The sequence below is a fragment of the Delphinapterus leucas genome, chromosome 11 (assembly GCF_059928025.1).
Source record: "Delphinapterus leucas isolate spDelLeu-1000000601 "Yukka" chromosome 11, BTC_Dleu_Yukka2, whole genome shotgun sequence".
Taxonomy (NCBI): Eukaryota; Metazoa; Chordata; class Mammalia; order Artiodactyla; family Monodontidae; genus Delphinapterus; species Delphinapterus leucas.
The window spans coordinates 6115808-6142148 of NC_143139.1; the positions used below are offsets into that span (position 1 = coordinate 6115808).

Here is a 26341-nt window from a genome sequence, read left to right on the forward strand (position 1 = left end):
CTCCACAAGATCCCACACCTGCCAGGAGGCAGACTCCGGGACAGGCTGTGGAAGAGGCGTACCTGGCGCACAATGCTACCTGCTCAGGGGTCCGGTTACTAAAGCTGCGACGGAGACGGAGCAGCGAACTGAAGTCGGGAAGGAACCTACTCGGTTGACAAAAGCAAGAAGTGACAGCTTACAACCTGATGACGTGGAAGAAGTCGGGGAAAAGAAAGACTCTGGAAAGCAGAAATGAGAAACCAAAAACATGGCATTCGGGGGCCCCCTAACAAACAGCTCTTGCGAGTGACACATCACTCCTGCTGAGACAGGGGTGTTCACGAGGATGGCCCATCGCAGAGCAGGGGGTGATCTGGTCAGTGAGCCCCCCTCCCCCCTCCGCAGACCACGCCAGCTGTCCCTCAGAGGATGCTGATCAAAGGGATTAACGCTAGGTATCTGGAAACCCAGCCTGCCCAACGTCTGGCTGGACGACGCTCTGGGTCACCTTCAGCCATGTGGTACGAGGGCAAACACACAGTTTCTGGAGTCAGACAGGCCTGGGTTTAAATCCCAGATGGGCTGGCTTGTGGCTTCGGGAAGCTCCTATCTCCCTGAGCTCAGTACCCCACCCCCTCACCCCCGTAACACGGAGGTAAGAACATCCACTTGGCAGGGTCGCTAGGAGGCACAGAGCACACACACGCAACGTGAATACAGTACATTGGTTTACAATTTTAAAAAAAACACAGTCTTGAAGTGAGAGAGTGGCGTGGACATATATACACTACCAAATGTAAACTAGATAGCTAGTGGGGAGCAGCCGCGTAGCACAGGGAGATCAGCTCGGTGCTTTGTGACCGCCTAGAGGGGTGGGATAGGGAGGGTGGGAGGGAGACGCAAGAGAGAGGGGATATGGGGATATATGTATGCATATGGCTGATTCACTTTGTTATACAGCAGAAACTAACACACCACTGTAAAGCAACTATACTCCAATAAAGATGCTAAAAAAACAGCCTTATGATTATACAATATTTGTCAAGACAAACTAAAGAACTATATAAAATTCTGCTAGTTTAGGGAATAGTATAACTTCCCCCAGGGAGCAGACAAATAACAACTCTACCTAACCAGACCTGTGTCCATCACCACGCTCTTTGCACAACTATATCGTAATCCTCGCAATAATACTGTGGGGAAGGTAGGACAGGTGTTATGATGCCCATTTCACAGCTGAGGAAACGGAGGCTTGAGAGAGAACGGCTTGCCCCAGTATTATATCACTTGGAGTCAAGGCTGGAGCCCAAACCAAGTTCTTCTCATCCTTAACCCACTGCTCTCAGTCTAGAGGAATGTCCCTAGGCAGGTGCCTCGGGGTTTGATAAACACGTGGACAGTCACTCTATCCATCTTCTAAATTAACAAGTGCAGCCTCACTCCGTCTCCACTTCTTCCTAGAGTAGGAGCTCTTATTTGTTTAAGTCTGTCTTCATATGGCTGCCTCTCTACATTTTTGATCACATTTCTTTTCCTTCCCTGAAACAGTTCTAGCCTGGCTGGTTTTTCTCTAGGCAGGATAACCTGACTTGGACACATGAGGTTTTGCCACGATTTGGTAAATCCCTAAGTGATGTGACCCTAAAATGTTTTCTGAGATTTTCAGGGGTCTGTGGGTGCTGCCATGCGTCAACGGATGTTTCCAGAAAGAGTCAGAGTCACCCGCAAAAATCTCTGCCCGAGGCACAGCTGATAGCCCTGAGCCCCCTCATCACAGATGACTGGTCTGGGGGTCAGCTTCCCCCCACCCCCATGATCTTCTCTATACCCTGTTTTTCTATAGCCTCACAGTTACTCTTTGAAAATTTTCTCCATCAGTCTGTCCCTCCATTTCCCAGAAAAGCCACGTGGTCATCTACACGCTTGGGGATTTGACTTTGAGCTTGAGCTCCTGGAGAACGGGGTCATGCTTAATTCATCTCTATCCCCCAGCACCAGTGTCTCACATGTGGTCAGTGCAAACAGGTGTCAGCTTAACTATAACAGGTGAGGTGTGCGTGCAGGAGGGCCCTGCTCTGACTTTCCCAGGCCAGTGGGTCCCAAAGAGGACGATCACGATGATGAGGCTGTTAGAAGAGCCCGCATTACAGGAGGACACACAGCGAGGCCAGGCGGTTATGCGTGCAGAACTGTTAGGGACGCAAGAGCTATTTTCAACTAATTAAAGGCTGGCCTACACAATAGAATGCTCTTGTTCAGAACAGGACTGAAACAGAGGGAAATCAGCAGAGTTCTTGCTCTGGCTCCAGGACCATTTCTAGTGGCTAAAAATGTCCAGCAGACGAACAAGCTGCCCCCGAGGCCAGGCGTCTCCCCCATTACAAGAAAAATCATGCAGAGGCTGGGCATCTGCTCGATCAATATGCGGGGAGAGGAGGTCTTCAATTCCCCATTCCATGGCGGGGCACTGAGGTCAGCCAGCCTCTAAGCTCCTCCCACCTCTGTGATGCCATGGTTTGGTCCCAGGGGCTCTGGATAACTGAGAGTTTACTGCACACAAGGTCCAAGGGGATAGGAAATTACAGCTTTGTCACATATTTTCAGGCTAATATCAGCTTCTCTTCCCCTTGGGAAATAGGACGTGACATAAGGGAGTCAAGGAGGCAGTGAGCTGGGAAACCAGACCCTCATCCCGTCCCAGCTCTGGCCGTGCAACCCTGGGAGGCCATGGGGATACGCGTGCAGCCTCCTGGTGCCATATGGGAGCCACCAAGTACCATACGGCTGATACTCCAGGAAGGAAGATTCAGTTTGATCTGAACCAAGAGCCACCAGCCGTGGAAGCCAGGGAGGCCACCCTCAGGGGACCAGGACGGCCTTTGGGTGCAGCCTCGGACTAGAGCTGGGGGCACCGTATTCAATTCCTGGTCCACTGGCAGCCCCAGGCCGACTCCTCTCCTCTAGAGGGTGCAGACCTGGCGGGGAGTGGCACTCTGCAGGGAGGGCGGAGAGAAAGGAGAGTGGGACACCTCACGTTTTATAAACAGCTTGACTTATTTCCCAGTCTGTAAAACGGGCCAGAATATAGCTGCACGGAACATCGTCATCCCTGTTTCTGCCTCGCCTCAACCAGCTACTGCCTATTTTTCTCTGTCTGCTATGTTCCTACGCCCTCAGAGGTAAAGGAAAAATCTTCTTCAGGCCCATGAGACATGACTTCTTTCCAGCCTGCATAACGTTTCCCTGCTAAATCCAATACTTCAAAGGATGAGACCTGCAGATACCAAGGTGCTAGTCCCACACGTCACCTCTCCTTGGCTTCCTCTCTTGGGTCCAGCCTCATCTCCTTCCAAGCCTGGATGCTCTGCTAACTTACAGGTCAGAGCCAGGGACACGGGCCAGGTTGGCACAGAGTCCATGCAGGTGGGGCGAGATCTGCAAGTCAAGTTCTTGACTTGACCTCTCCCAACTGACAGTCAGGAGGGACCTGGCTTTGGGGCACTGTGATTTCTGGCCGTCGACACCAGGCTCAACAAGTCCATATTCAGGGCAGCCCAGGCTGGTGACAAAGACACATTCAGGACCTTTAACCTCAGCCTTTCAGAAAGCAATGTTTCCAATTCCAGCACCACCTCTTCTAGGAAGTCTTCCCTTATTCTGCTAGTAGCAACAACTCTCCATCTGTTGTCCCAACCTATCATGTTAGTACTTATATATGACAGTCCTGAAAAGCCCTCAATTCATCCTGCCTCCCACGGGTCTGTCTCCCTGCGTAACTGCTAGGTCCGTAAGGACGCAAACTCCACCCTACGTCTCGCTGTGCCTCCAGAGGTTTGCTCACTGTGAGCGTCAGTGAATGTTTACTGCATTGAGCTGAACTGCCTTTATAAATCCCAGGGAAGGATCAAGGAGGAGGCAGCAGGGCTCAGGAAATAATTCATCACAGGTTGATCAACATTTTTTCCTCTCCATTCCCTCCCCCAAACCAGCTGCAGCCAGTCCTTCCTGAGCCTGGCCTGCTGAGAAGCCTCCTAAGAATGTGGCTTCCTCCATCTCCCTCCTGGAGGGATGTGGATGCGTCGTGTTTCAGGAGGTTAGAAGTGGGGCTCAGAGACACAGAGGGATGGATCAAATCACGCAACCTCCTAGTGGCCTTTCTGGGGAGTTCTGGCAAGAACAAGCACCTCTGCCTTTTATCAGGAGGAGGAAAAGCCAATTCCTGTGATGCCGAGGTCCTGGATGGGCTCTCCACGGGTGGGGCTGGAGAGGGCTGGAAGTCTAGGATGGTAGAGACGTGTAGCAAGGTGGAGGCACAGTGCCACTCTTGCTGTCCACAGATGATGCCCAAAGGCTCTTGAAATGGCATAGATACCACTGTTAGGTCATTGAGGAAGCAGGACATTTCTGAGAGGACTCCAGACCTGCCACAGGGATGGGTTTCACGCCCAGGGCCTGATCTTAGGAAGCCTCCCTTGGGAAATGGCATCCCTGAAAGAGGAGGGAACGAGGAAGAGCCATTTACCCCTCTCTAAACTGTAATCCCGACTTGACACAGTGGATGCTGCCCGTGTACGATGCCCTTGGCCCATTCCCCAGAGTCCACAGCTACACACCCCCCGAGCCCGGTGGACTTCTGGGCGCCTCTCCTCTACACGCGGTCACAGGCAGTCAGCGGCAGATGCAATTTTGCATCTCAGCTTCAGCAAAGTACGGTTAGTAGCTAAATCTAACTCGGATGTTCAAAGCCTGTTGTTTTATCTCATCCACATCAAAACCTCCCAGCTAAGAAAATCTGCCCGTGAGCAGATGTTCATTTTAGTGAAAAGACAGGGCAGGGCGCTGACTAATACAGGATCACCCCGTATTAGTCAAGCCAAAAGGCCCAGCCTCCCGGGTTCCCCAGAAAATAAAGGCCATTTCCCTCCTGGGATGTCAGGGAGGTAACCCAGGGCCGCGCAGGCAGGAATCTACTCCTCCGCCTGCAGGGACACTCATGTGGCCCCAAGGGACTAGTAGGGCCATTTCCCTCCAGCTAAAACATCATTTCCCCCACTGGCTCCAACACACACCTTGTTTCTTCCAGGGCACAAGTGCTTCGGGCTCGGAGTTCCCAGAAGATTCTTCTGTGAGGGGGGTCGCTACTGGATACCTCCCTGGGGAGCTTCCCAGGCAACTCACATACACACACACACACACACACACACACACACTCCACTCAGGCCTGCAGGCCCCGAGGTTTCTAGAGCAAGGGTATGACTCAGGGTGGAGAGCTCTGCTGGCCTGGGAGCGCCATCAGCAATCTCACAGTGCAGCCTGCTGGCCCGGATGCCCATGCAGCTGGGGGGGGAGGGGCACGGGGTGCAGGGAAGGGGCATCTTTTTTTTTTTTTTTTTTTTTTTTTTTGCGGTACGCGGGCCTCTCACTGCTGTGGCCTCTCCCATTGAGGAGCACAGGCTCCGGACGCGCAGGCTCAGCGGCCATGGCTCACGGGCCCAGCCGCTCTGCGGCATGTGGGATCTTCCCCGACCGGGGCACGAACCCGCGTCCCCCGCATCGGCAGGCGGACTCTCAACCACTGCGCCACCAGGGAAGCCCCGGGAAGGGGCATCTTGCTCCCCCTCTGTCCACTTTACACACCTGGGAAAGGAGCCTCGAACCCTAAATCTCAAGTTTAGGCTTGAAGGGTTGCGGAAGGGGGAGGGTAGCTTTACATGCCAACGGATCTCCCACCCTGCTGGGCTCTCAGCTGCTCCGTGCTTTCGAATGTTCCAAACCGTGGGCACCGGGAGAGAAGCAGCGCTCAGTGCTGCCAATGAGGAGCTGGGGGCCCAAGGCGACGGGCGGGAAACACCTCGGCTGGGCCTTTGCAGGGCTTACCTTCAACTTGGACCCCCCCTGCCTCTGTGGATGCTTCAGCACTGACCACATGGGTGCAGTTCCTACGTGAGCACCAAGAGGGCGCAGTTCACAGGCATGAGCCGCGATGGAACCACAGGGTCAGGGTGGCCTCAGGCTGGGCCCTGTGGGCCACTAGGTCCCGACAGGTGAAGGCAGGAAGGATGGAGAAGAAGCGGCAGCAGAGGGAAGTGGCGCTGAAGACACACCCACAGGAGCTGGGGTCAGACCGGGGACTGGCAGATGGCGGAGAGGAAGGAGGTGACGTGGACACACGAGCTTAGGGGGAGCCGGCTGAGTGCGGGGAGACCCACACCCGCCACCCCAGTTTCCTCTCCAGCTGCCTGCTCTTGGCTTCCCTGCCTCTGCTACCCACCTATGCCCCCAACGCCTCTGTCCCTTCCCTCTCTCCCCACTACAGTCCCCTCCTCTCTCTCCAGCAGAGTAAGCTCCTCACCCCTCTGGGTAGGTCACAGTCCCCCACTACAGCCCCCATACTACCTGTGTCCCATCCCCTCCCCTCCAGCCAGTGTCTGAAAGACGCCCGAGGCTCCAGGCGCGTCCGAGCCCCACATCCAGGCCTCTGGCACTGTGCAGCAGGTGAGGGAGCGGCAGTGGGCAGCCCCCAGCCCCACAGCACACTGCACCCGTCTGGACAGCTTTGGGCTCTGCGTCCTCGGGAACCGCCAGACCCCAGAGCCAGGATCTGCTCCAAAGGCACCTCTTCCCCCGCAGGTGAGGCTGCTCCGGTGGCTGAAACAGAGGGCACGCTGGAGCCGTCGCCCACTTAGCTGGCGGCCGGTCACCCGAAGTCTCCGGAGGAAAAGGTGGGGCTCTCCGGGAGGGAGAATTTTTATTTTCTGGCATCGTATTTTTTCAAAAGGAGTGAATAGTTGGATAAAACAGGCGACAGCGTGGGTGGCCACCAGAGAGGCAGAGAGGATGATCAAAGCCCACCAGGCACGGAGGAAGCAGCCCTGGTGTGGCCCAGAGAACAGTCTAGGTGGCCGCACCTCACAAAAGGCCGCCAGGGGACGGGAGGTGCAGGGTGAGGGGGCCTCGGTCACCGGCATTTGTGGCCCCGCTCCCCGACCCCAGCCCCTCGGCTAACGGTCTTCAGCTGGAACAAACACCTGCTGTCCAACTGAGCTCCCAGTTCCCTGGGAGGGCCGCCCCATCTCTGCGCGGGAGGTGAGCCTGCCCAAACTGTGACTCCCAGCCTGCTGTCTTCTTCCAAGAAGAAGCTGGAATCCCTCCCTCTGGACTCGATCCTTCTGGCGGCCACCCCTCTCGCCGTCCCAGCCCAGGGCGAGCAGCCCGGAACACTCTCTGAGTTTGCTGGCTGATGAACTAGCTCATTAAAGTGAGCCACAGGTGACTGAGTGGCAGCGAGTTCACTATGTCAGGCACAGGGCCGAGGGTCCCCATACTTTCCAAATAAGCGTGCTCTATCAAATTTCCCCCGTAGAGCCCTAGCTCAGGCTCCCAGTTTCGGAAAACCAGGATGCCGAAGACCAAAGAGGGGGCGCGACTTGACCAGAGCAACAATCGCCCCTAGTGGCCAAGCCTGGGCAAGACCCCAGTCTCCAGACCCCACTCAGCCCAGTGGTCCCCCACTGCACAGGGGTCCTCCCAACATGCCAGCTGGGAAAGAGGTGGGGTTTCAACAGCCCATGGAGTTCCTAGAGCCCTGAACCCACTTGAGGCTAGTCAGACCTACTGCCTTCTAGAATGTTCTTTCAAAAAGCTTTTCACCCATGTTCTGTAGAAACTGGGGAAATTCCCAAGGCAATAGGGCACCATTTTAGGAGCAGCGCTGAAGGGAGAGGTTTAGGACCCAGTTCTCTCCTCCCTTCCAATTTTCTGGAGAAGCCATAAAAAGCCTGCATTTCCACGCAGACCAGCTGGCTTAGCCCTTATACAATGTGCCGGGTCTTCCCTTCTCTTGGTCAATACTGTGGCTACTTGGGAATGACCCAAGGATCTGCTTCACCCACGTTCTTCTCTAGGCAAATTTGAGGGACAATAATAAAAGAGAGAACTCTACTCACTCCTCTCCCCACAAGAGCAGGCAGGGAGAGACCACAGTGCTGAAGACCCCAAGAGGCAAGTCACGGAACATCCGTCTACATTACCTGCTGCCCCACAGCTGCCACTGCCCTCCCCCACCCAGGAGCTGGCTCCCCACCTGTAGGACACAGAGCAGGGGCGTCACAGCCTAGAACAGCCAAGCCCTCTGCTCGGCCAACACACTTCCAGGAGCCAAGACAGTTGGCAGAGACCTTTTGGGTCCTCCCAAGAGTCCCCTCCCACATCTTACCTGATGAGGTCAATAGGCTGAAACTTATAAAACACCCCATAGCGTGCCCATTCTTGATACAGCAGCTAAACAAAAAAACACAGGGAACCAGATTAGAGGTAGAGCAGACAACTATTCACCTTTCGTTATTCAGCTTTAGCAGGTCAACATTTGACACACACCCCTCCCCACCAAAGCCATCCTGGCAAGTCAAAATTGAATCCCCAAAGCCCAGCTTCCAGGAGAATTCCCATGAGATATCCACAGGGAGACTCCAAAGGCAGGAGGCTGTAGAAGCTGACTTGTCCTCCCCCAATAATAAAGGTGATCTTCATCACACTCTGGGTGTGCTGCACCTACCAAGCAAAACCCCTCGCTCTTCACTCCCTCGCCTTGCTGAGTCCAGCCAGATGAGCCCTGGCGTTCATTTATTCACTCGTTTAATAAGTACTGACTGAATATCCACCTTGCGCCAGGCCCTGTCCAGACACTGGATAAAGCAGTAAACCAGACAAAGTCACTGCCATCATGGGGCTTATTACCCCTTGTGTGCAGAGACAAATATTAACTTAAAAATGTCACGGAGAAAAATAAATCAAGGCAGGGAGTAGAATATGAAGAGGGGGGTAGGGTGCTGTTTTAGACAGGATGACAAGGGAACACTATTTACAAGAGCCAAGACACGGAGACAACCTAAATGTCCATCGATGGAGGAATGGATAAAGAAGATGTGGTGCATATATACAGTGGAACATTACTCAGCCATAAAAAAGAACAAAATAATGCCATTTTGCAGGGACATGGATGGACCTAGAGATTGTCACACTGAGTGAAGTAGGTCAGACAGAGAAAGACAAATACCATATGATATCACTCATATGTGGAATCTAAAAAAATGGTACAAAAGAACTCATTGACAAAACAGAAATAGAGTCACAGATGTAGAAAGCAAACTTACGGTTACCAAGGGGGAAAGTGGGGAGGGATAAGCTGGGAGGTTGGGATTGACAAATACACACTACTATATATAAAATAGATGAATAATAAGGACCTACAGTATAGCACAGGGAACTCTACTCAATACTCCGTAATGACCTATACGGGAAAAGAAGCTAAAAAAGAGTGGATACGTGTATATGTATAACAGATTCACTTTGCTGTACACCTGAAACTAACACAACATTGTAAATCAACTATACTCCAATAAAATTTTTTTAAAAGATAAAAAATAAAATAACAAAATAATTTAAAAGATAAAGTAATTATTGATAGGTATTAAAAAAAAAAAGAAAAGGATGGCAAGGGAGGGCCTCTCTGAGGAGGTGACATTTGGGCTGAGACCTGAAGGAAGTAGCTATGTTGCAGCTAGAAGAACACTCCTTCTGTGCCAAGGCCTAGAGGAAAGGGCACGTCCTAGGATGAAGAGGGAAGCCGGAAGGCTGGCGCTGAGCAAGGGGAGAATCTTGGGACATAACCCCAGTTAGAAAGGACTCGGGGGGGGGGGGGGCTTCCCTGGTGGCGCAGTGGTTGAGAGTCCGCCTGCCGATGCAGGGGACACGGGTTCGTGCCCCGGTCCGGGAATATCCCACATGCCGCAGAGCGGCTGGGCCCGTGAGCCATGGCCGCTGAGCCTGTGCGTCCGGAGCCTGTGCTCTGCAACAGGAGAGGCCACAGCAGTGAGAGGCCCGCGTACCGCAAAATAAAAGGAAAAGTCTGGAGTTCAAAGGAGAGTCCAGAGTCAGAGAAGACATGATTTGTAAAGTCATCAAGTTACGGATGCAACTGTCAAAGAGAGAGGTAGAGAAGAGGCGTGACGCCAGGGCCCTGGGTGCTCCACCGTTCAGAGGTCAAGGGGATGATGAAGGGCAGCAGAAGCGCCAGAGCAACAATGGTGACACGGCACCGAACTAGAAGTGGGTGGTCTCCTGGAGGCCAAGGGACCATGGGATCCCAAGGGAAGAAGGTGAGCATCTGGGTCAAATACGGCTGATGGGTCGGGCTGGAGGAGAACCAAGAAGTGACCTTGGACCCAGTGACCCATGGTTGACCTTGACAAGAGTGGTTCCAGACGGGCCAGATGGACACAGCAGAGGAGATCACCAGGCAACCCCTGCAAGAGCTGGAGCTCCAGGGCTCCAAACCTGGAAGGTGATGCAACGATGCCTGCACACCGCCCATGTGGCTCTGCCAGGCCAGCTCGCACAGCTCTGCAGGGGAGGGAGGGTGCTGTAGACCCTTCCCTGTCTCTACAAATGTTTAATCACACAGTTCGAGACCAGGTGGATCGGGCTAAGCCCCGGGTTACAGGGTCCTGGGGCAGACCAGCGGTCAACAGGGATGAGCCTGTGTGCGTCAAGTGCAAGAGGACAACCAGGGTAACCTGCAACAGTCCCTTTAAACCTGCAGAGTCTAGAACTTTCTAATGAGCTCCTAGCAAATACACTCTCTCCCTCAGAGTTATGCCATGTCCTCTTCACCTACCGGCCAAGCCTGCGAACAGAGCCAGGAGGCTCTGCAGCTCCTTCTCACAGAGCCTTATTTCGGAGGCCTCAGATGTAATTCCAAGCACGTGGGTCTGACCCCAAACCTTTAGGGCAGGAAGCAACAAGGGGACCACACCATCTGATGGATCAGAGCACACAGGAGGCCAGGCCGGCTTCCTAGGGTCACATCGGTCAGTTGGCTTAAGTGTTTCATGGGACTAATAAAGAACTCAACTGTTAAAACCATCTACGATGCCAGAGAACGGCAAGATGCACGAGACTCGGGGCCCTCCCTGAGGCCACAAGCTCCTCAGAGAGCAGCCGGACCTGGGACAGACAGAAGGACGCCGGCTGTAGCCGGCTCAGAGGCATTGATGGGACAGGGTGGACCAGGATGGGAGAGGATGGAATTCTACCTCCGGATCCTGCAATGACCTGTTGGGTTTTTTGGCAGGTCGCTTCCCCATTAGTAAAATGGGAGTTGTGCAGGATGGGAAAACTAGTCCTCAAGTGGAACCAAGAAGGAAAGTACCTTTCCCGTCAGAAAGACAAGACTGACTTTTTAACTGCCCACTAGAGGAGATAATCACCTGCAAAAGCTGGAAAATTCAGGACCAAGGGTTTTAGAAACTGCTAAAGCTTCTAAAGTTTAAGATGAGTATCTTCCAGGTCGTGCTTCGGGTTCCCTGTAAGTGGGCAGGGAAGCCACGGGGAGCTGGGGGGACTCAGTCAGCCCCTGGAAGATGGTGACAGTCCCTCCCCTGGGATGCCTGAGAAAAGCAGGTAAGTCTGGCGGACGTGGAATGAGGTGGCTGCTGGCAGTGGGAGGGGCCCATCCACACCCTCGCAGCCCAGCTCTCTAGAAAGGCAAGAAACCCCTGCTCTCCAGAGGGAGGGAGCCTCTCGTGAATTACCCTCTGGGAGGGGGCTGAGTCATCGAGACTGCAGGCCGCACTAGGCGAGCTGCGGGGAAGGAGATGGCTCTCCGCCTACGAGGCACATCCCCCGAACAGCCACAGATCGCAGGGAAGAAGGAGGCGAACCCCAGGTACGGGCGGGATGGGCGGATCACCCCTAAAGGCCCCCAGGGGGCGATCTCCCACCAGTTCTCAACCCTTCTCCACCTCCTCCAGCACCAACTTCAAGGGTTCTCCCTTGCACCCAACCAAAATCCTTCCCGCAGCCCTCTGGAAGAACACTAGACTCTTACAATGTAACACATCCGAATAAATGTGCTGCACATATACAGAGATTTCGGCTGGTTCTTTCAAGATACCTTTTAGGTCCCACCCATATGCCTCTGAAGCGCTAGGAGGGAAGCCAGCACGGCAGTGAGAGGTCCCCTTGCCATACATGAAAGACCGTGTCCACCTGGTGGTGGCACCGGCTGGAATTTGGACGCCAGGGTTTTAGTCCTGACGGGACAATCATTTCATGGACGTCGGAACCGGTCTCCTTGCCGTGCTGGGTATCCGCTTCCCAAGCCAAATGGACAGAAAAAAGCTTTCACTCTCACCCCTGGTTTCTCTATTTCCCATCACGGCAAACGTTATTTCCCTAGCCACGGCCCCGGCAGAGGAAAACAAGGGGGCCAGGACTGGCTGGCAAACCCAAGGAAAAGCCACAAGGAATGGGTTGCTTGTCTTCCAAAGACACTTGTCCACCTTCACCGAGCCACCACCAAGATGCAGCTCTGTCCTGGCTGGCCTCTCTCTGCCTGCCAGATTCTACCCATTCCATCCTTTGGGGTGTGCACTGGGAGGAGGCAGCACTGCCTAAGCGAAACAATTCCTGGGAGGGAAAGGTTTTGTTAAAAGGTTTTATTGTTAACGATAATATAATATCGTTCCAGGCAAAGGTACATATATTTTGGATGGTCTACAATTTGCTTCTCTCTGCCTCTGTGCAGGTAACCGGGGGCTGGCTGAGTTTTCCCAGGAGTACTGTGTGCTCCTGATCTCTGGAATGTTCCTGTAAAGTGTTCTACCTTGAGGGGCTGAGGGTTACCACCCACCCAGCAGGGGGTCACTTAGGTGGGCAGTAGGTGGTGATCGCTCTTTAAAGGGGAGTAATGTGACAAGAAAAAGTAGGAGGACAGAAAATGGCTGGGGCCAGGGAGGTGAGATGTGGGGAGAAAGGCTTCCTCCTTTTCCTTTAAATCTGATCCGGGACTTTTCAGGAAATTAAACACCACTGAGACTATTAGCATCAGATAGAAAACAGATGAGGTTAAAAGATGGAAAAACTACAGCAGATTCCCTGGGCAGGCAGAGCAGGGGACATATGTAAGCAATCACAGCAGTATTTCTGGAAAAGACCTTTTTATGTTTTTAACACTTCATAACAGGGACTAATAGGCTGGATAAAAAGAAGGTTGCTCAAAAGCAACTTGGGGGATGAATGATTTTCCAGACAGCAGAGTGGGGGTGGGGAGAGGGGGTACACGGGCTCCTATTCCTCATTCCGCCCACCCTCGCCCATCCTCGCCCACCCTCGTCTGTTCACCAGAGTCGCTGAAGGCTGGGGGACCTGGGTGGGAGGATGGCAGGAGGGCGATGGCCAGACGGGCAGCCCCCACTAAAGAGGCTGGGTGATGCTCAGAGCATCGTGCCGTGGTGGGAAGGGTGGTACCCATGCTCCTACAGTACCAGGAAACAGAAGAAACAGGATCTAGATGGAGGGCTGGGGACAAGAGCTGTCCAGGCAGGAGCTGTGACCGGCATAGGGGGGATCCTCCAAAGGGACCCTTTTCCCTCCCTTAAATATAACCTATTTCTAGCCGCCCGGAATATGCAGGTTTCTCATCTATCATTTGGGAATGGCTGTACCCTACCTGTCTGCCTCGACAGAGAGGATAAGAGTAACTTAAGGGCGACCCTCCCCAAACAAGCCATAACGGCATGGATACTGGTATATTTTTAGCAGGAACACTAGATTTGAGGGTCAGAGGGGCACTAGCCCCTTCTCTGTTTATGGTAGCAGTGTCATCATGGGCAAGGTGCACCATCGTTCTGTGCCTCAGTTTCCCCATCTATCAATGAAGGGATCTGGATGCTCAGTGTTTCTCAGCCAAAGCTCTCTTGTCATCGGGGCAGGGATACTGCCTCTGTGTGTGACTGTGGGATGTATTTCAGGATGGTTGGCATCACTGGTCCACCAGGCACTAAATGTCAACAGCACCCCCATACACAGTCACGTCAACGACCAGAAATGCCCTCACATTTCCAAACGCCTGGGGACAGCGAGCTGTGGAAGAACAGCTGGGAATAGATAAGCAGTAAACAGAACACGCAGGACACGTCTACGCAGCCCCCCACCCCCGCGTGGTCCTCGAGCGCAGCATCAGGCTGGCTTACCTTTCTGTCATTCACGTCACCCCCTGGACTATCATATTCACCCTGTAGGAGGAGAAAGCCAATGGAATGATCAAAAACAGAGACAGGGTTTTCTTTGAAATTTTCTAACGTTATCCCTTTCTTTCATTCCCATTTAAGGAAGGTGAAGAGCATGACACGTAAGGAGACACCGGTCTACTTCCTTGGTCACCAGCACCTGCTGTGTTTCCTGTGGGCAGCTTCTCGCCCAGGGTAGCTCCCCTTACAGGCCTCAGAGACCCCCCCTGCACCTCCTCACAGCAAATGCAACAGCAGAGCCCGACCTGGAAACGGACTAGCACATCAGGAAAACACCCCTGCGCCCTGGCCATACCCGGCAGAACCTCAATTCGCGTGTGCTCACAGCAAGGATGCTGGCGAGGAGAAAAGGTCACCTGGGAAATTCCTGCGGGCACTCAGGGGTCCCCACCCCAGGGGTCTCATTTGGTACCGCTGCGGGGTAGATGCTAAAGCGACCGATGGGGTGGACAGGGCAGCCTGGGGACACCGAGTTCACGGGCCAGTTCAGTTCCTCACGAATCATCTTGAAGAATATCACTGCATGATGCCATAGGATGTTTATAACATTCCTCGCAGCCAAGAAAAGCTTTAATTACAGTCTCTCTGTTTTCTTAACCAAACAACAGTATAAGGGATTTTGAGAGACATCCTTAAAATATGTCAAGATAGAAAAAAGATCTGACACTTAATACATCCTCGCACAGAACGAGGAATTTCACTTCCATACAAAGCTATCACGTATAAAATATCACTTTCAGTCATTTGAGGGCCTGACGGTCCAGCCTGCGTTATTATCCAGGTCTGGAACTTGCGCTCCCCGCTATCCACCCACCTTCCCCATCTCCCTTTAACCCTCCACACGCCGTTATCTGTCTTCTCACACCTTCCCCCAAAATCAAGGCAGGGAGTGCGGGGAAGCCCAGACAAAAACCAGTTCGTTCTGCCATCGGGGAAATAACGGAAACAGTTTGAGACAACCGGCAGAAATCAACTGGGGATTATTTTCATTCACAAGTGGTCCGGAGCCAGCCCAGGCGGTTCAGCGTCGTCATTCCCTCCTGCCTCCCCGCCCGTATATCCACCACCATGTCGCCTGCAGTGTTCACCCTGCTGACTGATGGAGGCGGTACTCACGTCGTGCAGGGGGTAGGCAGCCTCGTAGATATTATTTGCTATCAGAGAATTAATACCTGCAGAAGAAGGAAGATGAAAACGGTAACTGTAGGGCAGGGGTTTCTCAACTTGACCTTGGTCTTCTGATAAATACTAATTCCCCCAGCCCCACCACTCAGCTGCGAACCCCTACCCCTCCAGTTCCTCCCGGTCGAGAAGTTCCTTTCGGGCCTGACTTCTCAGCATAAGAACAGTACTTTTCCATTTCCCAAAGGCAAAGTTATGATTAAATAGCAGATACGCTCTCTCAAACGTCACGTCTGTCCTGTCCTCGTACACTCAGATCCCTCTGGTCCCGGAACCCTCACCACCACCGCCTCCATGGCCACAGCCGTGCGCTGAGAGTATCTGTGTTCAGTGACCGGCACAGGAATGACCACAGGGATTATAATCAATAAACATGTCCGTCAGAGCATCCCACCGCACTTCATCTGAACTCACTTCCGGCCCCTCCCTGTTCCTTCACAAGGCAGCGTGCATTATGGTCCACGACTGACCTGCCTGGACCATTAGATCCCTAGGGCAGTGTGACCTGGGGAACCCCAGGTGTCCCCATGACCCTTTCAGGGGGTTCATAAGGTCAGACTATTTTTATAGTAGTACTAAGACACTGTTTGCTTTTATACTCCTATTCTCTCACGAGTCTACAGTGGAGTTTTGTGACCTGTGATGACATCATCCCCGGACAGCTAATGGAATGTGGGCTTGCGTATCCTTGTACTTTAAACTTTTCTCAATTTTAACTTCAAATATAACAAATATTGATCAATATAACGCACCTAGATGAAAGCCCTGTAGGCGCTCTCTATAATTTTTAAAAGTGTAAAGAGGTCCTGAGACCACAAAGTTGGAACACCGCGTAACAGGGGATCCATTTTTTTTTAATCCCGACAGTATTCCACAGCACTGGGCACACACAGCAGACCCTACTTAATAGATGTTACGTGAAGGAGTGGCTCCATCCCTGTAACTCCAATATACTCACCACAGAGAAGCTCCTGTTCAGCACAGAGCCACTACTATTCCCTCATTTCATTCATGTTTGGATTCAGAGACTATAGCATGCCCTGTATGTTCTGTCACTCCGGACAGTCTGCCCTGGGTTGCTGGCTCCCAGATGGAAGGGATCATATCTCATCAGCTCGAGGACCCTGCCTGCGGGGATGCACATTCAGTGGGGGGCAGGGGGGCGGCAGGGGGGCGGGGTCTCTGATACACAATGATTTCCCTCATCTCAAGCACGCTTTCTGCCCTGAACCATTCTTTCCGGAGACGCTGTAGACAGTAGTGTGAAGAGGAGAAATTCGATTTTGGAGGGAAACACCCATGACATCCAAATGCTAAGTAATCTGCATTTGCAAACGAGCCTGGAGAGACGGGCCAGGCTGCGTGACAAAGCTAGATGACAGCGACTCGTGAAAACTCATGGTTTTCCACCTCCCGCACCCAGTCAGTGCCCCATCGCGCGCCCCGGAGCCTCAGAGGTTCTCAAACAATCCTCCTCCCTCCATCAGCCTCCGCTTCCTCAAACCATGGCCCCTATTCCCCTGGGATGCCAGAACGGCTGGCCAGGGGCCCACGTGGGAGCAGAGGCCCTCAGGAGGCTGCAGGGGCGCCTGGCAGAAGCGGCCACTCTTCCAGTGAGTTGAGAGCTGAGATTTCAGGGCTGCGGCGTCACCCAAGGGCCAGTCCTTTCCTGATTTTACGTCTCCTCCTCGGCATGCACAGAAAACATCAGAAATAACTGGGTGGAGGGGGCGGAGATGGGGGATGGAGGGTGGGTATAGGGAGTTAAGGGTTGGGGAGAGGCGCCCCGGGGCTGAAGGAGCTGCAGACTCGTCTTCCTCCGAGGACTACAATTTCACTCTGAGCATCATTAATCAGTTCAAGAGCCATAACCACAGCAATGTGAAGCCACCCTACAATCATCAAGGGGAGGGATCCCAAGCCGGGAGGGGCCGGGGGGTGGTTCAAAGCTGTCGACATGGATACAGGCTGGAGCATCACAGGCGGGCAGGGCTCCAGCTAGACCGCACCCCACGCCCTACCCAACCCAATCCCTGCACCCATACCCACCCCCTGGTTGCCAAGGCGGCAGCATATACCCTGAAGACAGTCGCCAAACTGCGTGGAAAAGTTCAGCAGGTGTGGAGCTCCCCTGCTAATTCTCAGCTTTGCTCAGAGTAGCCCAGCGTCTGACAGCGCTGGGCCGACAACCTGAACTCCTGGGTCTTGCCACCAGAGCTTCAAAAAAGATCTCGAATCGTCGGCGGTCTAAAGCTATGCACCCTACGTCTCATCTGAAATAAAGTTCCTTGGCACTGAATGTCAGTTTCACTTCTAGAATGTTGTCCATGCCTTGTTTGCTGCCCTCCAAAGGCCTGCAAGGTACCTGAGGCAGGGAGCACGCCCCTCTCACTGGAGTCTCCCAGGGCTCCCGCCTCACTGCTGGGTACACAGAAGGGATAACGGTTGTTACCCAGAAGAGTAAGCAGCCCTATGGCGAAAGTGATCGCAGCATCTCTTCCCATGTATCACGGGCATCTACTTACCCGCTACTCCAGTTTTCTTTGGCAACCCATGCTGGTGAAGGAAACTTAAACTCTGGTTGACTAGTCTGCTTCGTAAGAGAGGAACCAAGACGACTCAGGTCATCAAACCTGAACTGTCCTAAACCAGACAGCCAGAGCTTCAAGATGCTGTCATTGACTGTGTCTCTGCCCCATGGCTGTGTACCTCCCCCTCTTCAGGTGGTATCTTATGGGCCATTCCGTCAGTGGCTGCTGGGCAGAGGGAGCGGATGGTACACGAAAGGAAGAGGAATGGGGAGGGGGAGAGGCAAGTTGAAAAGTAACTGTTTATCTACAACTTCACCCAAGAATGGGAACTGCTTTGGCCTCTCAGCCACAGACTTCAGACACCAAGATTCTACCCCTAAACAAGCACGGAAATCAGTCTGAAAGAAGAAAATAAACTTTAAAAAAAAAAAAAAAAAAAAGAGTCTCTGCTTTGAAAATTGAAATTCTGAATTTTTCCTTTCTTTTCAGCAAAAAGGGCTAATTGGTTCCATCATGCATCCTCCATCTGGCCATAACGGCAAAGCTTTCTTCTTCAGGATGACTTCCAAAGTCCTTCCTCTCTGCTCTAGACCCAGGGAGAGAGATCTGAGACCCAATCTTTTGTCCTCCTACTCCTAGAAGGGGAGCCAGCCAGAAAGAGAAAGCACTGAGAACATTTTCCTTCCCCTCTCGCCCCAAAGAGAAGCAGTGCCTCGGCCCAAACAAAGCATGGCCCACCGAGGACTTCTTTACTGATCCCCAAAGTCCCTTCAGGTCACCGGGTACTTCACACCTGTTGCTTAGAACCACAATTCCCCAGGGAAAAGGCTCACATTTTCTCTCTGCCCAGCACTGGCCACAGCTCTGCTGATTCTGCCAAGCCCAGCAACACTGGGCCTCTGCAAATCCGGGGTCAGGGTCAAGCACCAGAGCAGGGTGGGCTCAGGCCCTGGGACTGGTACCTGAAAACACCCTCAGAATATAAAACCTAAGGCTTCGCATTTAGCTTCCAAGACATCTCTGGTTTCCTGGACACAAAGGCTGACCCAAAGCACAGTTTCTGGTCCGCCTCCCAAGGTGAGAATCTCATGAAATCTACAAGTGCCGCCGAGTGATAGGGACTGCAGCTCTGCCCCTCCAGGTCAAACACCAGGACAGGTACCTAGAGAGGTGATGCTCAACTCCTGAAAACTCATTTGGTTTTGATTCCCCCCAGAACAGGGCCCAGTCTGCGTTCTGCTTTCATCCCTGTATTCCAGCCGGACGTAAATCTAAACCAGAGCCCCCCAGACAGTGCATTGAACAGAGACTATATTTACCCATCACCAAATTGTCTTGACATGTGCTTAATTACTTAAATGCCTTTAATCCCAAGCCTCTTCTTCTAACAAGATATAAACCAGTTCAGCTGGATGAATGGTAAACCAGATGTTTACAACACACAACATGGTCTGGCTTCGGTCACAATAATTAAGACATCGTCTCCTGAGTAGGGAGGGGAGGTGCCCAAAGCATACATTGGTTTAAAGGCTCTGACACCGAAATATCTATGAAAATGTAGCTCCATCAAGCTGTAATTTTCTGTCCATGAGAAGGCAACAACTTTCATATGAAGGAACAGGAGAGGTGTCAGTCAAGGAAGCTTGGGCTTCTTTCCAAGGTAAAGCGCACTTGAAAGGCATTCCAGAATGGGGTGAGCTGGCACAGTCCTGAACCCGACCGCTGACCTGACGTTATGTTGATTAGGAGGCACCATCGGGCTGGGCCAAGCTCGTGATGACTCACAGACTACCACCACCCTGTGGATCCCAAACTCACAAGTACTTCCAGGCTCTGGACATGGTGTGTGTATCAGCCCACCATCCCTCACTGCCCAGGTAAATAAAAGGCAAAGGGCAAGCTGGCTCTTGGGGAGGTTACAGAAGAAACCCCCCAAATTAAAAGTTAGACAGTCACCAAATGCCGATCCTTTTTCAAGGTCAGCTCCCCTTTCTTTGCCGCCTTCTGCTAATTTTTATCCTGCTGCCCCTCCTTTCACCAAAGAAGAAAAAAGGTAAAGAAAAGAAAAAATGGCGACAGGAAGTCCAAGAGACCCTACTGCTGGCTAGGACACTGAAAGGGACCAAATGGCGAACGTCCGTATAGCAAATGTTAGAAAGACCACAGCAAAGATTAAGTCCTTCACAGAGCAGACTTGGTTTCGTTCGAGGACTTCGGGGAAGCGACATTCAGATGCCCAGAAGGCCAGCACGTGGACTACCCTTCCCACTCCCAAACGCAGGCAGGGCAAGAAGCCTGTGGCACCCCATCCTGCACTCACATCGCTGTCTACCTTTAGAGTCCCTAAGAGTCACCTGGCGAGCGGGTTAAAAATGCAGTTTGGGACTAGCAGGTGCAAACTAGTATATACAGGATGGATAAACAACAAGCTCCTACTGTAGAGCCCAGGGAACCATGTACACAGAAGGGTAATGGCTCTCCCGCTAATTCCGGGTCACGATGCTACCTGGCATCCCCAACTGCCAGGCCGCACCTTTGTAAATGGTCTCTCTGTTGATATTCCTGCCCTGAATGGCGGTCATGTGAGTGTGTCATTTGCTCCTGTTGGGACCCTAACTTGATTCTCTGGAGTGGTTCCCTTTCTGTCTTTTGTATCATTTGCTTTCCCTGCATGCATCTCTCTCGCTAGACAGCCACGTGGCTTATTTGTTCTTCTCAAATGCCACTCAAATGTGAGCTCCATAAAGGCAGGGATCTGTGTCTGTCTGAGTCCCTACTCTAGTCCCCAGTTCTAGAACATGAATGATACGTAGAATACGAATAAATATTTGTTGAATGAATGGATGTCACAGTGGGAAGACCTCAGCTTCCACCTGCGCTGGAAAACCTTTCCCAATAACTTCATCCGTTTATTAACTGATTAATTTACAAGAGCACTGAAGAAGAGTCAAGAAACTCAGGTTTCCGTCAGCTCCAAATCTCTAACCTTGGGCTCAAAGTCAATCTCTCTGTTGGGAAAGTGGTTAATATCTAATATCCGTTGAACCTACTCTGCACGGGAGTTAAAGGATCAAAGGAGACTAAAGAGTATGAAAGTGCTTTGCAAAGCATACGATGACACACATGCAAGGGGTCCTTACTGTCTTGGTTACAGGAAGACCTCATGTGTACAGAGATCTCTCATCTGGTTATCTCAGCTCTCACAACAGAGAACCCAGAAGAAAAAGTATCTCAATCTCAGGCAACCGACTCCCTAAGGTTACGTACCTAGCCACGGCAGAATCCTCCAGGTCCTTCTGCAATGCCTTTTCGCGCTCTCTTTACCCCAAATTCTAATGAGTTTGTTTTTCTGTGCCCTAAATAGCACGGCAAACCTTGAAACAGCAAAACTCAGGGAGGGAGGTCACCGGAGTCAAGAATTCAAAAACATCAGAGACTGTGGGGCAAACAGCCCTAATAATACTTAGGTAATCCTTGAGGAAACTCGAATAACCTTATATTCTCAAGGATAATCCTGAATCCTACAGAAAAGCTTACGTATGCCTTTATAGAGAGACCATATGTTGATATATTCTATGTAAGAAAGCAGGGAATTTTAGAGAGACTTTAGAAAAATTTCTATATAAGAAGATGTTGCTGAGGACATGAAGTGCTACACCACTGACTGTATTCCCCTCTCACTTCGGTTCAAGGTCAAATTTGCAGCCCAACTGCAAAAGCTAGAGGGCCATATGGTTTGCATATCTGTAGTCTATTTTTTTTTTTTTTTTTTTTGTGGTACGCAGGCCTCTCACTGCTGTGGCCTCTCCTGTTGCGGAGCACAGGCTCCGGACGCGCAGGCTCAGCGGCCATGGCTCACGGGCCCAGCCGCTCCGCGGCATGTGGTATCTTCCCAGACCGGGGCACGAACCCGTGTCCCCTGCATCGGCAGGCGGACTCTCAACCACTGCGCCACCAGGGAAGCCCTGTAGCCTATTTTTTCCTCCTAGTTTCAACATTCTATTTTAATTTGTGTTTTTCCTGTTTCTTATTTCTTTATTATTTACATTATGCTGTTTTATTGTTTTCCTTGTAAGTCACCTCAGAAATTTTGTGGAACAAGACGGGACTATAAATAAATCAATACATACATCTTGTATATGCAGCATAATGCTTTACAAAGTAGGCATTCAAAACAGTGTATTTTCTACAGAGAAGACGGTGACAATACCAGATGAACGGGAGTGATTCGGAATTATTATTATCTTTAGTTTTATTTTTCCATCTTCTATTTCTGATCTTTATCATCTTTTCCATCTTCTAATTTCCACTGTAATTGAGGACGATGAGAAAGGGAGTAAAGCTCTGTAAACTGGTCACAAAAGTAACGACCACATAAAAGGCAATTCCAGGGCTGAAGGATCAATGAAAATGCCTTGGAAAACAATTCCGCACACAGTCCTGTTCTTCCTTTTTCTTTTATCTTTATGAGGCAACCCTCCTCTGGAGGAAATCTAAGCCAATTCTCAGCCCATGTGTGTTTCTCTATAAAACCAGAGAGAAGGGCAATAAAATCAAAAGTTACCCATGGCTCAAAGGTCCGTATTATCCTGAGGCCTCACAATGTTACCACATTCCTCATTCTTTCTGATCTTCTAAGTAAGATGGTAAGTTGGCCAGAAAGCTTAAAGGGTACTACTGTGTTTTCGCAGGCGGAAGTCAAAGAACCTGAGAATCGGCCTTCAGCGTTCGCCTCTCCTGGCAAGCAGGGTCCAGTCCCTTGTTAGGAGCTAGTAAACCATCAGCAACTACCGTGGAACCGACAGCCCATAAAGACTCAGCCAAACGCCACGCTGAGTTCCCTGCGTCCCAAAGGCAGAGGAATAGGCTCGGAGGAGGGAACCCAGGTTCTAGACCCAGCTCTAACAGTGTCTCAGTATGCGGCTCTGGAGAAGACACCCCTCCTGTCTGTGCACCTCGGTAACTGGAGGTGATAATTCCTGACACACCTACCTTCCCGGGGAGTCATGAAGCTAACACTGGATAACTTACGATGATATTTAGACGCATCCATGGGAGCTGGCTGTTTTCAATCTGTACTCCCCTTGCCCTCCGTACGCTTCTAATAGCATACCTGCCAGATTATCTCTTAACTACCTGTTTACGTGTCTGTCCACGTGGCTAAACTAAGAGCCCCGCGAGAACAGAAAGTAGGTCAAATTCATCCCGCCATCTCTCAGTTTCTAGAACATCATTTGACACATAGCAGGTGCTCAATATTATGTTTTCTGAATGTCAAAAAAGAAAGAAATTTTTGAAAACTACTCAACAACAAAATCCTTAAGATGTCTGACTTTGTGACATCAGAAAACAAACAAACAAACAAACAGATCCTCAAAGGGAAAAAAAACTGCTGTCTTAAAGCAGAGGGTCTCTAATGGCTTTTCAACAATCTGGAGGCTGTCCCTCAAAACAAACTTTAGCTTTTAAGGACTTCCCAGTTTACAAAACAAACTAACAGTTTCTCGTTTAATCTTTACAAAAACTCTGCAAGACACGTAATTCTTGCCTAAAAGGGAAAACTGGGTTGGAGAGAAATTAAGTCATTTGTCCACAAACACAGGGAACTCACCAGCTACTGCTATGACACTAGCCGGCTGAGCACGTTTAATGAATTCACTGAAGCAAGCTGACTGAATAGAACATGCAGGGCAGCCAGCCAAGTGCACTGGGGGATAAAAGATGATCCAGACACATCTCAAGGACTGTCTCGGGGGTCTAAGCTATGGACACAGATAATCACCAAGAAAGACATCAAACTTGATGGGAGTTCCGAGGAGAGGGCATAAAGGGAGAACCTGGGGGACAGAGGTATTCAGTCTGGGGGTGGGCCCGGGTGAGACGTGGGGAAGGACATCCCAGCAAAGGGAACAGCAGGAATGAAACCAGAGAGGGCAACAGTCACATTAACAGGAAGAAAGGCAGGAGAGATGGACAGGGTGAGAGAGGAGTGAGATGGAAATGGGCACAGCCAGACGTTGATTTCAAGGTGCTGGGAATATCTCAGTGGAGGTATCCAGCTGGCCGCTGGAAAGGCTGGTGTGCCATGGGGGAGAGAAGTGGGAAACAGAAATTCACAGCTGCACGTGTGCAAAGTGAGAGTCAGGAGGCCAAGGGAACGTGGAGAAGACAACCTTGAAAATGGGGGAGGAGGAAGAGAAAGCAAAGCAAGTGTGGTCCAGGAAGGAGAAGCAGGATCCTCCCTGGGTACAGCGACAGGGTCTGGAAGGACACAGGAAGACGAAGACGGAGGAAAAAGCTGCGCAACGCGGGCAGTATGCAGTCACCTGTGACACCCGAGGGAGCAGTTTTGGTCCAACCAAAGAGGGTGTGAGTGAATAAAAGGCAGATTACTGGAACCGAGGAGTGAACTGGACTAGAAGTGAGGGTAAATTCCAGAACTTTGACAGAGGCCATGGGAAAATACAAACTACATCCTCAGACCTCTTGACGCCTCTGGTGGTCCTCGGTTACAAGTGCTCAAAGTGAGGGCTTCGGTCCATCCCATGGGACTGAGGGGCCAGTGCATCGCCTCACTCAGAGTCTCGTCTCATCAGCTCCAGACAAACACCACCATATAGAAGGTTTGATTTTTTAACACTGGAGTGGTATTTAAAATTTTGTCGTGACGTGAATACATCAGAGCAGAGTCATATACAGTCGCCCCCTTGAGAGGTCCCACACTGTTCTAATGATACCGTCACTACACGGCACCTGCTCTGATTCCCTCTTCAACCCCTTCCCTCAGTCCTCAGGCAGCACATGGACCCCACATAAACTCTCCAACGTTAGCTATCATTACTGCCATCGTGGTTACTGCTCCTCAGCTTGACGGCCTACTTTATTCCCTAGACTTGCCTCTAAGTGACTCTTTTCACCTAAAAGCTGCCTCAAAAGCCCAAGGTTTGTCAGCCCAGGGGATGTTCTGAGCGATGAGGGACAGCAGCCCCTTTGGAAAGAGCATTCCACCTGCAGGGGGACCGTGTGGACGGGACGCCGCGCGTGGACCTAAGCTCAGCGTGTCCCCCCGCCTGTGTCCCCTCCACCACCCGTCAGCATCCGGACCGCCTGCCTTATACTGCAAGCTCCCAAACACTGAGGGTCCTGCTTCAAACACAAACACCCCCAGGTTCAAAAACCAAACCACAAGGCAAACAGGTTTAGCCAGACAGGTTTAGTGGTGACAAGGATGCTGAACTCAGAAGAGGTACCGTCAGACTAATTCACCCTCTCTGGGAGTCAGTTTCTCTGACATCAAGTGAGGGGCTTGGACTAAAAGCCCTCTAAGATGCCTTTCTTCTTAAAATCAAACGAATTAAAAGCTGCCCTGGGCTTCCCTGGTGGCGCAGTGGTTGGGAGTCCACCTGCCGATGCAGGGGACATGGGTTCGTGCCCCGGTCCGGGAAGATCCCACATGCCGCGGAGCGGTTGGGCCTGTGGGCCATGGCCGCTGAGCCTGCGCGTCCGGAGGCTGTGCTCTGCAACGGGAGAGGCCACAGCAGTGAGAGGCCCACGTACCGAAAAAGAAAAAAAAAAAGCTGCCATGATTTGGGTGGTTATTAAAACCTTATGGAGACTGTGAAGGGAGAGGAGATGAATTTTCGATATCAAGTGAAAGGTGTCAGCAAGGATCCAAGGAAAGGAGAGGAAGGACAGAGACCCGGGGTGAAGGTCAGGGGGCAGCCCCAGCCCCATGAGAAATGGGGGCAGGCAGGGCATCCCCTCCATGCGGGCGTCTGTTTGTCTTGTTCTCAGTCTCCCTGGCCCCCCAGCCCCTGTCAGCACGGCCCCTGGTGGGAGGGTCCTCACCCATCATGTTGTTGGCTCGAGAGCAGGTGGTGCGCTTCAGGATCTCGTGTACCTAAAACAGATGACAGTTCGGCCATGAGCATCTGGGCCACATGGTGCGTGCCCAGCCCGGGGGCGGGGGGGATGGGCAGGCATGTGCCAAGCTCACGGACATTCCAACAAAGCATCTAACCCCTCACACACACACACCCCGTTTGCCACCCCGCCCCGCAAAATAAAGAAAAGCCTGTAAATTGACTGCAGTTACAGGAGGGAAGGGGAGCCCAGACTCACATCCCTCTGGAGGGCCCAGGAGGAAGCCGGGAGGGAAGGCGAGGGGGGGCGTGCCCGCCCCACCAGCCCCAACAGTGCCCTGCTGCTGAGGGGTCCTGAGCGAGCTCCCTGCAGGTCCTGAGGGCCCGCGGGCCCCCCTGCAATGGAGCTGTCTCTCAGAGCTGCTTTGGGGACCCATGAAAGCGCTTTGGCAACTAGAAAAGGGCCACCTACATCTTGGTCCTTGGTGCTATCACTTCTCTGCTTTTCCCCCAAGTCCTTATCACGCCTCCCCAGTCAGAGCAGGTCCCACCCATCCTCAAGACTCCAGGTGTCACAGTGCATCCTGGGCACACGGCAGGCTGCTGCTCCGTGACCGCTGCGCCATCAACAGGTCAACAGCCCCGACTGCGGGGCCTGCAGGGACCCCGTCGCTCACTCAGGAGGGCAGGGTGC

General features: G+C 52.0%; 1 protein-coding gene across 8 annotated transcripts in view; it reads right to left on the reverse strand.

Annotated features, from left to right (window-relative positions):
- ANO2 (anoctamin 2) overlaps positions 1-26341 on the reverse strand; it is a 336711-nt gene that overhangs the window by 208513 nt on the left and 101857 nt on the right. For all 8 annotated transcript variants that reach the window (XM_089920173.1, XM_089920168.1, XM_089920169.1 and 5 more), the window contains 4 exons: positions 25634-25685; positions 15189-15244; positions 14016-14057; positions 8198-8262 (listed from right to left, as the gene is read on the reverse strand). In XM_089920173.1, the coding sequence (XP_089776299.1) occupies positions 8198-8262; positions 14016-14057; positions 15189-15244; positions 25634-25685 (215 nt within the window). The remainder of the gene's footprint in view (positions 1-8197; positions 8263-14015; positions 14058-15188; positions 15245-25633; positions 25686-26341) is intronic.